Source organism: Arvicola amphibius, chromosome 3, assembly GCF_903992535.2.
Source record: "Arvicola amphibius chromosome 3, mArvAmp1.2, whole genome shotgun sequence".
Lineage (NCBI taxonomy): Eukaryota > Metazoa > Chordata > Mammalia > Rodentia > Cricetidae > Arvicola > Arvicola amphibius.
The window spans coordinates 90724633-90737346 of NC_052049.1; the positions used below are offsets into that span (position 1 = coordinate 90724633).

General features: G+C 42.5%; 1 protein-coding gene across 1 annotated transcript in view; it reads right to left on the reverse strand.

Annotated features, from left to right (window-relative positions):
- Positions 1-12714, reverse strand: part of LOC119810319 (zinc finger protein OZF-like) — a 43126-nt gene that overhangs the window by 14436 nt on the left and 15976 nt on the right. The window contains exons 4-5 of the mRNA XM_038323740.1: positions 8298-8496; positions 8104-8207 (exon numbers count right to left, since the gene is read on the reverse strand). Coding sequence (XP_038179668.1) covers positions 8104-8106 — 3 coding nt within the window. The 5' untranslated portion in view covers positions 8107-8207; positions 8298-8496. The remainder of the gene's footprint in view (positions 1-8103; positions 8208-8297; positions 8497-12714) is intronic.

Sequence of the window (12714 nt, forward strand, 5' to 3'; positions counted from 1 at the left end):
ATTTTTTATAGTATGGATATAAGTCATTGTCAATCATTGATCTTAGCTCCTGGGAAACAGTCAAAAGCTCACTTCTGGTTCCTTTGTTTCAATAGCCTGCCTGCAGCAAGGTAGGCCTTTTGTCTGCAAGGTCCCTGGCCACCTAGGGGCTCTGATCCTGTACCAGAAGATCCATCAGAGGGGTGAGTGAGTTCCGCCCAGGAGATGGAGCACAGACATTCCTCAACCCCCTATACTTCCTGGTCACCCTCAATGGAAGAATGGATAAAGAAAGTGTGGAATATATACGCATTAGAGTACTACTCAGCGGTAAAAAACAATGACATCTTGAACTTTGCATGCAAATGGATGGAAAGAGAGAACACTATTCTGAGGTAACCCAGACCCAAAAAGATGAATATGGTATGTACTTACTCATTAGTGGATTCTAGCCATAAATGAAGGACATTGAGCCTATAATTCATGATCCTAGAGAAGCTAAATAGGAAGGTGAACCCCCCCGCCAAAAAAAACTATGTAGTTATCCTCCTGGATATTGGAAGTAGACAAGATTTCCAGGCAAAAATGGAGAGCTTGGGGTGGGGTGGGATGAGGGTAAGGGAAGATGGGAGAGAGAAGTGAGAAGGGGAGGATGGGGAGAGCTTGGGGGAATGGGACAGTTGGGATGGAAAGAGGAGTGGATATGGGAGTAGGGAAGTATATATCTTAATTAATTAATATCTTGCCATTTGAGGGTTGGCAAGAGACTGGACTCTAGAGGGGTTCCCAGGTGCCCAAGGAGATGTCCCCAGCTTGTTCCTTGAACAGTGAGGAGAGGGCACCTGAACTGACCCTATACTATAGCCACTCTGATGAATATTTTGTTTACCACCATAGAACCTTCATCTGGCGATGGATGGAGATAGAGACAGAGACCCACATTGGAGCACTGGACTGAGCTCCCAAAGTCCAAATGAGGAGCAGAAGGAGAGAGAACATGAGCCAGGAAGTCAGGTCCGCGAGGGGTGCGCCCACCCACTGTGACGGTGGGGCTGATCTACTGGGAGCTCACCAAAGCCAGCTGGACTGGGTCTGATGGAGCATGTGATCAAACCGGACTCTCTGAACATGGCTTACATGGAGGGCTGACTGAGAAGCCAAGGACAATGGTACTGGGTTTTGATTCTACTCCATGTACTGGCTTTGTGGGAACCTAGTCTGTTTGGATGCTCACCTTCCTAGATCTGGATGGAGGGGGGAGGACCCTGGACTTCCCCACAGGGCAGGGAACCCTGACTGCTCTTTGGACTGGCGAGAGAAGGGAAGGGGGAGTGGGGGGAGGGGAGGGAAAATGGGAGGAGGTGAGGAGGTGAAAATTTGTAATAATAATAATAATAATAATAATAATAATAAAGAAATCTAATGAAAATCTAAAGAAACAACCAAAAGCTCACGTCCCACAACTACACCTACAGGGTACCACCTCACTTTCTTCCGACAGTTTCAGAGCTCCAGGCTCCACATCTTTGATCTATGGAGAGTTGATTTCCGTGCAGGGTGGTAGATAAGGAGTTAATTTTATTCTTTGCTTTACAGACATCCAGTTTTCCCAGCATCATTTATTGAAGATGCTAGGCTGTCTTTTCTCCAATGCATTTTTGGGGCATCTTTGACGAATTGAGATGCCTATAACTAAATGCAATCATGTTTGGATCTTCTACTTTGTTCTGCTGACCTCCATGTTTGTTTTGTGACAGTACCATGTTGTTTTCGTTACCATTGCTCTGTAACATAGCCTGAAATCTGGTGTAACCAGCACTGTTCCTTTGCTTTGGAATGCTTTGCCTAGCTAGGACTTTTGTGGTTCTGTGTGAATTTCAGAATTATCTATCTATCTATTTTTATGCACATGTATGTGTGTGTACACGTGGGCATGTAGAATACTATGGAAATTTTGACAGAGATTGTGCTGAACCTATAAACTACTTTTGGTAGAACAGTCTGTAATAAATCTGCTGGTCTGCCCTGTCACCTATCCCTTTAAGAGATAAGCCCCACCCACTCCCAATCTCCCCTTTCCTGCCAAGCAGATCTACTTACTGATCTACTGCCTCCTCTTCATCTCTCCCTCCTTCCCTCTCTCTCTGTCAGAAGAAGGCTTCTGAAGTGGCAGTCTCTGCCTCTCCCTCCCCTTCTTTTTCTGTCTCTCTGTCTCTCTCTCCTTTATAACTCCTTACCCTTATACCTTATACCCTTCCCAATCCCCACTGAATAAACTCTATACTCAGGCTCTCTCTGCATGGCTTATCTGTCTCCTGCCCGCCAGGGGACCTGCATCACGAATGATAACACGGCCAGTTTCACAATTTCAATTCTACCAATCCAGGTTTTTCCATTTTCTAGTGAGTTCTTCAATGTCTTTCTTCAGAGATTTTGTTAAAGATTTCATTATAGACATCTTTTACTTCCTTGGTTAGGGTTATTCCTAGATATTTTATATCTTTTGAGGCTATTGTAAATGGGAGTGCTTCTGTTATCTCCTTCTTGGACTCTCTGTGGTTGGTATGTAGAGTCTACTGTGTTTTTTAAGCATAATTTCTTTATTGATTCTTTGGGAATTTCATGTTATGTACCCTAATTCTGGTCACTTTCTAGTCCTCCCATATCCTTCCCTCATCCATGCTGTGCCCTCCCAAAAGAAAATTTAAAACAAAACAAAACAAACAAACAAGCAAACAAAGCAAAACAAAAACCTCCTCAGTTCTCTAGTTTTCCCCCTCTCCGACAACTTTTCCTTCACCCCGGAGGCACTGGCAGAGATGCAGCACACAGTCCGCCCTTTGTCCAGTCAGCTTTACTCGCAAATGCTCATTGCAAAGAGTCCCTGGTTTGGTTCAAGGACCCTGGTTTCTGGTGTCAGCCAGTGATTTTCAAGAGGTTGGACCAGGTTAGGGTGTGACCTTTTGGGTACCTGGAGAAAAGCTGCCTGCCTGCCCAGAGCCCTTTCTCTCTGTGTTTCCCCACGATATACAACTGAGGTTGGACTTCTCGTTCCTGTTTTGAAAGTTTGCCCCTTATAATAAAGTAAATATAATTTGTTTATCTTGGAGTTAGCCTGGATTTCTTCAACCGGTGTCATTCAACAAGTTGGTGCCCAAGATGGAGCTTGGGGGATTCGGGACCCCTGCAGTTATGCATCTGGGTATTTGGGCACTGACCCTTCTCGCCCGTGGCTTCAGCCAGCCACCGCCAGGCCCCTTGTAGCACCCCGTGCTGCCACCGCCAGGGCCTGCGTAGCACCCCACACTATGGCTCTGCAGCAGCGGTCTCTGGCCTCGGTGCCCTCTAGGAGCCCTTCTGGGTCCAGCTCCCCCCCCCCACACACTGCGGAAATGCAGGTGAGGCGTCGGCTTCCCCAGTTGTTGCTGCTTTGCTGTTCCTGTTGCTGCTGCCGTCCAGTCAGGGATTTCCGCGGGGCACAAAGTCTGTTATTTGCACTGAATAACTGCTTTTAATTTAAGCATATTTTCAGTATCTAACACACTAAAAGCAATTCGACTGTTCAAGCCGGCCACAGAGTTACAGCTGCGACACCTACTGTCCGGTAACAGTTATTGCACATACTCCAACTCATTACAGGTGAGATTTGTAAAGTCAAATTTGTAATTTATAAGGTCAAGATGACAGATAATTTAATGATGCAAGAGGTCAACAGCTTTTTTACTTATACCATAAATAGCATCATGCAAGGCTTATGTGATTTCCCTTCTACATCACTATATTTAATTCTAGGGATTAGCTTTGCCTTCCATATTTTCTCCTTAAAAAATGGCTTGATAATAGAGCCAAGAATGAGGGACTTTTAGAAATGATACAGTCATTACAGACTGATAATGACCAATTAAAAGGGAAAATTATTAGCACTCTAAAAAAGAATACGACCAATTTGACGGATAAAACGCAGTCAGTGACAGAAGGTGCTGAGACATTGTCTGAGAGAATTCGTACTGTTACATGTATTAATCAAAATCTATTGACAATTATAATAGATTGACAGATAGAGTATTTCTTCAGGAAGGTAATATGTATGCCATAAAAATTACGTCCAAGGATGACATTATTTTTACTGGACAGACTTCATACCTTGGAATCCTCAATGAGGACATTAGAACAGAACACCAGACAGGAGATCCAGACTTTTCAAAAGGCAGTGGTAAAAAGAACTTAAAAGATTGAAAAAATTATCAAATTTGATGACCAGGGACAAAGGTACAAAGACAAAATTTAGCCTCATCAATACATGCCACGCTCTGGGGTATCTTACCCAGAGTTCTAACTGCCTATCCAGTGATCTCCTCGGAAAGACCATCTGACACCAAGTACCTAAGGCAGTCAAAAAATATAGATGGAAACGCATACGTGTAAGTGGTCTAACGAAATTAAACAAACAATAGTTAATTATGGCCTACATTCACCGTGTGTTAGGGAAATGGTCAAAACATGGGCTTCAAACAATAAGGCAACCCCACAAGATTGGCTTCATTTAATCTCAGCAGTCCTAGAAGATAGACCGCAGCTTCTTTGGAAATGTTATTAGAGAGAAGCAAAAACTTTAGAACAACAGGGAAAAGCAAAATGACTATTTCCCAAGATCAAATTCTGGGGGGAAGGACTTTACTCTGATCCTCAGGATCAGGCTCTTTACCATGAACACACCTTGTCCCTATGTAGCACAGCAGCTTTAAATGCTTTGGACAAGATTCAGAAACCAGGAAAGAGAATTAAATCATATATCAGGGTTAAACAGGGCCAAAAAGAACCCTTTAGTGACTTTTTACAAAGATTAACTAAGGCTGTACAAGTGGGAGTAACAAACCCAGAAGTTAGATGTGTATTCATTGAATCTTTGGTTTTTGAAATGTCAACTTAAAATGCAAAAAGATTCTTGGGCCTTTAAAGGTTAGATCAGCACCAAGAGATAAATGAATCTTACATACGATAAATGTTGAGACATTTGACTATAGTACTGAACCTTGGGTAGGAAAAGCAATTTCCAACAGTATGAGGAGATGCCAAAATGCCAAAAGTTTTAACTGTGGTAGAATAGGACATCTGAAAAGGGATTGTAGACAAAAATTTTCTAAAAATAATATTTCCTTTGGGAAAGGCAAGAATAGGAGGACTCAGCCTTCAGGTGTATGTAGAAGGTGTAGCAAAGTCTGACATTAAAACAGTAAGTGTAGGCTGACAAAAGACAGACAAGACAAGCCAATACAATCAGAAAACTCCTTTGGGGGAGCCTCTTACAGGCCCCCATGTGGAACGTGATCCAATCATTTCCAGTTACTGTGGAAAACGTGTCTCATCAAAAAAATTTTAAAAATCCAATGCCTACTGTAAAAAAATATACTGGTCTGGATAATAAAATAAGACATAAAAATGAATCAAAAAAGAGGAAAAACTGAATAGAATAATAGGTAATTTAGTGTGAACTTATACTACTACTAGTAATAGTGGGTATTAGAATGAATACTTGTGAGCTATTCTTTATGGTATAGATTCTTGTATATTGATACAAGTTAAAATTATCTTTGTTATTTGTTTACAATATTTGTACACCTATACAAAGTTATTTTGTCAGATTGTATGCATGCATGTTTCTGTCTGTTTAAGACATTTGTATATTGATACAATTTTTAGGATCTATTTATCATATTGCATTATACAGTCCTACATCTGATCAAGATACTTATACATTGTTTACATTTTGAGGTCATTGTCCTCATTTACTTCACAGTTGTTTACAGATTATTTAATATTCTGATATGAAGTCTTAGTCTTTAAGTTATACAGGTATTAAGTATTATAGGTCAATAGTTATTCATGCTTTTTATACATATAGTTGGATTAATTAGGTTCTTTAGATACAGAGAGATTGTATTCTGCCTAGATAAGTAATCTTCAACCACTTCAAGGATCTGTAGGTCATGGCATTTAAATAACTTAGAATTCTGTTGATGTGAGACACAATTGTTCCTGACAGTACCAATCTATTCCCGAGAGAATGTTGAGCACCAAAGACACTCCTCTTGGAGTTTGTTTTCTTCTTGGCACAACTGGCCTTTGGGCAAGGAACTGCCTATGCCTCAACCACTGACAAAGTACATGTTGTCTGGACTGAACAAGCAGAACACATTCACAAAAGAGACTGCCAAACCTTGCCAAGACAGGACAAAACGGTTCTGAAATTTTTCCTACTTCTAAAAATGGTTTGTTAGTTACGCTAGGCCTTAGTCAAAGTTGGTGGCTCCAACACTGCAAATGAGACTCTGAGTGATGGCCCAGGCAGCCAGCTGTCTGTCATCTACTGCACACCAGGCAGCCAGCTGTCTCTGTCATCTACTGCACACTTTGGAAGCTGCTCGATTGCACTTCCACCCAGATCTATACGGCCCTGCTGGAGCATGGACCCCAGACTCCAGCCTTGGGGCTCTGAGTGGTCCTGGTGGCAACACGGGACATGGACTTCAACACGGACCCCAACTGTGAAAGGACCATGGACCCAGGCATGGTACTTGACAGCCACCTGGGTCTGCATGTCACGATGGCCTCAAATGGAGGCCATTGACACTGGCTGCTGAGGGCTATGGAAGTTACTGATTTTTAAGTTGGTTTTGATGTCAGGAGGCGGTGGCACATGCCTTTAATCCCAGGCACTCAGGAGGCAGAGGCAAGCAGATCTCTGTGGGTTTGAGAGTTCGAGGCCAGCCTGGTCAACAAGAGCTAGCTCCAGGTCAGGCTCCAAAGCTACAGAGAAACCCTGTCTCAAAACAAACAAACAAAACAAAAAGAATAAAGGCTCTTTGCTTTTCCAGACCAGACTTGGTCTCCTCGGTGGTTTTGGGGAGGTCCATGATCTGGGTATAATGCTGTGATCAGCTCATGTGAGCTGAAATAAACCCTTTTCCTCCAGGTTGCCTTGGTCATGGTTTTTCGGCACAGCAGTAGAAACCCTGATGAAGACAGGCACTCACCAGGCGAGGCTGGCATACAGGCTGTGTGTCAAGGCTAGGTCTAAGGACTGGGGATGGCAAAAGCAGAGGAGGTTCCAGGGATTTACCAGTTGAGAAGGCGCACACATATGTGCTCTGGACTAGGCTTTTATTGGTTAATGAATAAAGAAACTGCCTTGGCCTGTTGATAGGGCAGAGTAGAACTAGGTGGGAAAACTAAACTGAATGCTGGGAGAAAGGAGGCAGAGTCAGTGAGAAGCCACAGAGATTCGCCAGAGACAGACACAGGACAGAAACTTGCCGGTGAGCCACAGTCATGTGGCAATACACAGATTAATAGAAATGGATTAATTTAAGATATACAAGTGAGCTAGAAATATGCATAAGCTAATAGCCCAAGCAGTGTTGTGATTATTTCGGGTCTGGGCAGCCAGGAACAAACAAGCAGCCTCCCTACAACAATCTGTGTTCCCAAGCCAAGGTCAGTCACTTGGTGTCTTCACTTGGTGTGAAGTTAGAGACTTGTTTTTCATGGACAAGAAAAGTACATAAACCAACTTATATATTTTTCTACCTAAGTTTTAAAACATTTTTAATTCTTCAAAAATTTCATAGATGAAGACAATGGGTTTTTTTTGTTTGTTTGTTTGTTTTTGGTTTTCTTTTTGGGTTTGGAGACAGAGTTTCTCTGTTTAAATGTTTAACAGTTCTGGACATCCTGGGACTTGCTTTGTAAACCAGGATGACCTTGAACTCACTGAGATCCACCTGTCTCTGCCTTCCAAGTGCTGGGATTAAAGGTGTCTACAACAAGCCTAGATGGCACATTTTATCTTTCCACACCCAGCCCACCCCTTCTTCTCCCTGGAACATTCCGTCCCAACTTCATATCCTTCTTTTCCTTAAATAACCCACTGAATCCCAGTGTGCATGGAGGTGGGGCCATCCCCTGGAACACAGAGTTACTTACCAGGGGTCCCATCCAAAGAAAACCAATTTTCAAAATGGTTTATTCATTAAACCATGATGTAAATTATATCTTTTGTGTAAATAAGAAGCCCACAGAACGATCAGGCCTGTGTTCCTTGCCAGAGACAAGTCACAGACTCACCATTTCCGGTTCCAGGACACCCAGTGTCCTCACTGTGATTTTCAAGGGAGCAGCATGTCACCGGGAAACAGAAGTGGCATTAGAGCCTCCTGATCAAGATGAACCTGAAGACAGATCACATGATGGTTTGTTCAGAGACAAAGACTGGACATTCCTCACCTTAGCGCTGGGCCAGACAGGGTTTTATTTCTCACCTCCTCAGACTCTGAGTAACAGCTGGTGGCACAAAGCCTTGGGGGATGGAGCCAGAAGGCAGAGCTTCCTGCTCAGGACAGCCTGCAGCTATCACTGTGGCCCAATTAGAGGCTGGCCTCGAATTATTAGCCTTTCTTATGCTTCCCAGGGCTGAGATTATGGACTCCTGAGCACTGCACCTCCTTAACCAGGCTCACCCTGAAACAGAACAAATTGTCATTCTGAGATACTAAGGTATGCAAACATTTAATATTTCATAACTTCTAGAAAACTCTCATGTTCTTCCAAGGGCAATTCTTCCTTCCCACAGAGTCAAGTGAACGTTGTGACTTTTAAATCACAACTACCCACTACTCCCTCCAGCTTTGTCACTTAGGAAATTGTTTGAGTGTGGGTAGAGTGAGCATCACTGAGCCTGTGGGCAAATCATTCAGACTCCAGGCTGGGGACACTCTCTGAAGCACAGGCTTACTTCATCTGAAACTTAACTCATCTAAGCGCTCAATTCCTGTTAATTCCTTCTTCCTCCCCACACCAGTGACTGTGGTGTTGGTACCAATGCAATAGTCATAGCAGATCAGTCACAAAGAGCCCCGCTGGGGTGAAGGGCACAGAGCCCAGTCCCCAGGGTAAGTTCACATTGTGCACACTGCCTGTCTCTCAGTACGTTTTCAGGCATGATTACTATATGGGTATTAAAAACTTCATTCTTGCTTTCACCAAAACTTCCATAGCTCTCCTAAAAACATCTTTAACCATATTCATATAATTTCTATTCACTCAGTACTGTCTTTGCCCTCTTCTTTAAGGATTAAATGCCCCTAATACAATTTTAGATTTTTTGATTGTAATTTTCTCACAGTAATCACGTGGAGGTTGGAATTATATTCTGGATAATCATTGCATGTTTGTGCCTTAGCGAGAATCTGGCAGTAAAGGTCTCACAAGCCTTCACACATTAGCCAAACGCCCTACTGCCGAGCCATGGCCCCAGCTCCTAAATGTTCAATTCTAGGCAACTGTTCTTCCACTGAGCTACATCTGAAATTGTTTTTGAGGCAATGCAGGTCTATGTGGCCTAGGATAGGCTCAAACTCAATACTGTTTCTTCAAGAGTTTAAATTTGGGGATTACAGGTGTATGGCCATCGTTACCAGCCCAGACACTTTAAAGTATTTTTAAAATATTTCTGCATGAATGTTCTGCCTGTATATGTGTGTGTGTTGGATGCCCTCAAAGGTCAGAGGAGGGGTCAGAGTCTCTGGAATTGGATTTATGGAAGTTTAAGCCTTTCTTGGGTACTGAGAACTGAATCTGCGTCCTCTACAAGAGCAATGAGCATTCTTTTTCTCCTTTTTTTAAACTTTTCTTTCTATTTTTGATTTTTTGAGACAGAGTTTCTCTGTGTGACTTCTGGAGCTTGTCCTAGAACTCGCTCTGTAGACCAGGCTGGCCTCAAACTCATAGAGATCCACCAGCTTCTGCCTCCCAAGCCCTGGGATTAAAGGCGTGCGCCACTACCACCCCGCACAACGAGCATTCTTACCACTAAGCCATTGCTCCAGCCCTGGCTAGGCTAACTTTAAATGAAGACCAGGCATCATGGTAAAGTCAATGCTGTTGTGCTGAGCTCTTTCCTGACATCCACACGCTTGCACACTCACGAATGCTCTCGGCGTTGCTATCGACTGGACGGCTGTTCTATCTAGATGGGGATCACTGGGAAGCGGGCAGAAGGGTTCAATGGTTAGGACTCTCTGTCACCTGAGCAGGGACCCAACTACCCCACAGGGAATCCTGGAGGTCACATAGCTTCCATGAGAGTCAAGAGACTGTAGATGACCAGCCTGGTGCTACTGCAGAGCTGATGCCTTCATCCCCATGAGGCAGGCATGATAATGAGCAAGCACCTCTCTAACAGAGGGTACTTCCCAGGTTATATGAAATCAAAGGCCTTTCCAAAAGCCCAAGAGCGATGTCTCCCTCCCACCTAGTCCTTCCTCCTTTTAGCCAAGGCCTGTGCTCCATATACAGCCCTTGAGTATCTTGGATTGGAGGCTGACTTTGATGTGCATTTGGCAGAGACCCTGACAGCCCTGAGTTCACATCCCTCACTTCATAGATGAGAGAACCATGGCCCACTAAGGGGTGAAGTTGAGGGTGACTGCTGAGATGAATGCCTTCATTTGGTGAATGGTCACTGAATACATACAGCGTACCAGCTGTGTGTGGCGAATGGTCACATACACCGTACCAACTGTGTTCTAGGCTCTGGTGAGAGAATGACGTCTTGCCTTGGGGAAGGAAACATTTTAGCAGGGAGGATTCAGACAGCTACAGCGTATACACGAACCATACAATGACATGGAGGAAAATGAGGCAAGGGATCATAGGGCAGAGAATTTAAGTAGACACAAATTGACTGGATCGAGCCCAGTAGCTGTCTAGGCAAGACCATTCCAGGCTGAGGGTTTCCTGGGCAAAGGCCATAGGAAACAATTAGCTTAGTGAGTCTGAGAAGCTCAGCACTGAGGACCGTGTGACCAGACCAGAATGAAGAGAGCATGGAGATGCAGCAAAAAGAGGTGGAAGATAAAACGCCAGAAGACACAGATGTTAAATATGCTTTCTTTTTCCATTTAATTTTTTTTCTTTGTCAAAAATCAGGTGTTCATAAGTGTGTGGATTGGTATCTAGGTCTTCGATTCAGCGATTCAGTTCCATTGGTCCTCCTGTTTTTATGTTTTTATGCCAATACCAGGCTGTTTTCAGTACTGCAGCTCTGAAGTCGCGTTTGAAGCCAGGGATTTCGATGCCTCCAGAAGTTTCTTTATTGTACAGGATTGTTTTGGCTATCCTGGGTTTTTGGCTTTTCCATATTAAGTTGAGTACCGTTTTTTCAAGGTCTTTGAAGAATTTTGCTGGGATTTTGATGGGCATTGCATTGAATCTGTAGATTGCTTTTGTTAACACTGACATTTTTGTTATGTTAACTCTACTTACCCAAGAGCATGGGAGATCTTTCCATTTTCTCATGTCTTCTTCAATTTCTTTCTTCAAAGATATAAAATTCTTGTCATACAAGTCTCCCACTTGTTTGGTTAGAGTTACTCTGTGATATTTTATGTTATTTGTGGCTATTGTGAGGGTGATACTTCTCTGGTTTCTTTCTCGGCCCATTTATCATCTGTGTAAAAGAGTGCCACTGATTTTTTTAAAAATAATCTTGTATCCAGTTACATTACTGAAAGTGTTTATGGGTTGTAGAAGTTCCTTGGTAGAACTGTTGGAGTTGCTTATGTAAACTATCATATTATCAGTAAATAGTGAGAATTTGACTTCTTCTTTTCTGATTTATATCCCCTTGATTTCCTTTTGTTGTCTTATTGCTCTAGCTAGAACCCCAAGAACTCTATTGAATAGATATGGAGAGAGTGGACAACCTTGTCTTGTTCTTGATTTCAGTGGGATTGCTTTGAGTTTCTCTCCATTTAGTGTGATGTTGGCTGTTGGCTTGCTGTATATTGCCTTTTTTATGTCTAGGAATGTCCCTGGTATCCCTGCTCTATGTAAGACCTTTATCATGAAGGGATGTTGTATTTTGTTGGAGGCTTTTTCAGCATCTAATAAGATGAACATGTGGTTTTTATTTTTCAGTTTGTTTATATGGTGGATTATGATGACAGATTTTCCTATGTTGAACCATCCCTGCATCTCTGGGATGAAGCCGATTTGATAATGGTGGATGAAGGCTCTGTTGTGTTCTTGGGTTCAGTTTGCCAGTATTTTATTTAGTATTTTTGCATCAATGTTCATAAGTGAGATTGGTCTGTAATTCTCTTTCTTAGTAATGTCTTTATGTGGTTTGGGTATCAGTGTAATTGTAGCCTCATAAAAAGAGTTTGGCAATGTTCCTTCTCTTTCTATTGTGTGAAATAATTTGAGGAGTTTTGGTCTTAGTTCTTCTTTGAAAGTCTTGTAGAATTCTGAGCTGAAACCATCTGGTCCTGGGTTTTGTTTGGTTGGGAGACTTTTGATGACTGTTTCTATTATCTCAGCAGTTATAGGTCTGTTTAATTTCTTATCTGGTCTTGATTTAATTTTGGTAAGTGATATTTATCCAGAAAGTTGTCCATTTCCTTTAAAATTTTCAATTTTATGGACTACAGGTTTTCAAAATATGACCTAATGATTCTCTGGATTTCCTTTGTGTCTATTGTTATGTCCCCCTTTTCATTTCTGATTTGTTAATTTGGATATTCTCTCTCTGCCTTTTGGTTAGCTTGGATTAAAGTTTGTCTATTTTGTTGATTTTCTCGAAGAACCAACTCTTTGTCTCATTTACTCTTTGTCTTGTTTTCTTTGTTTCTATTTTGTTGATTTCAGCTCTCAATTTGATTATTTCCTGACATCTAG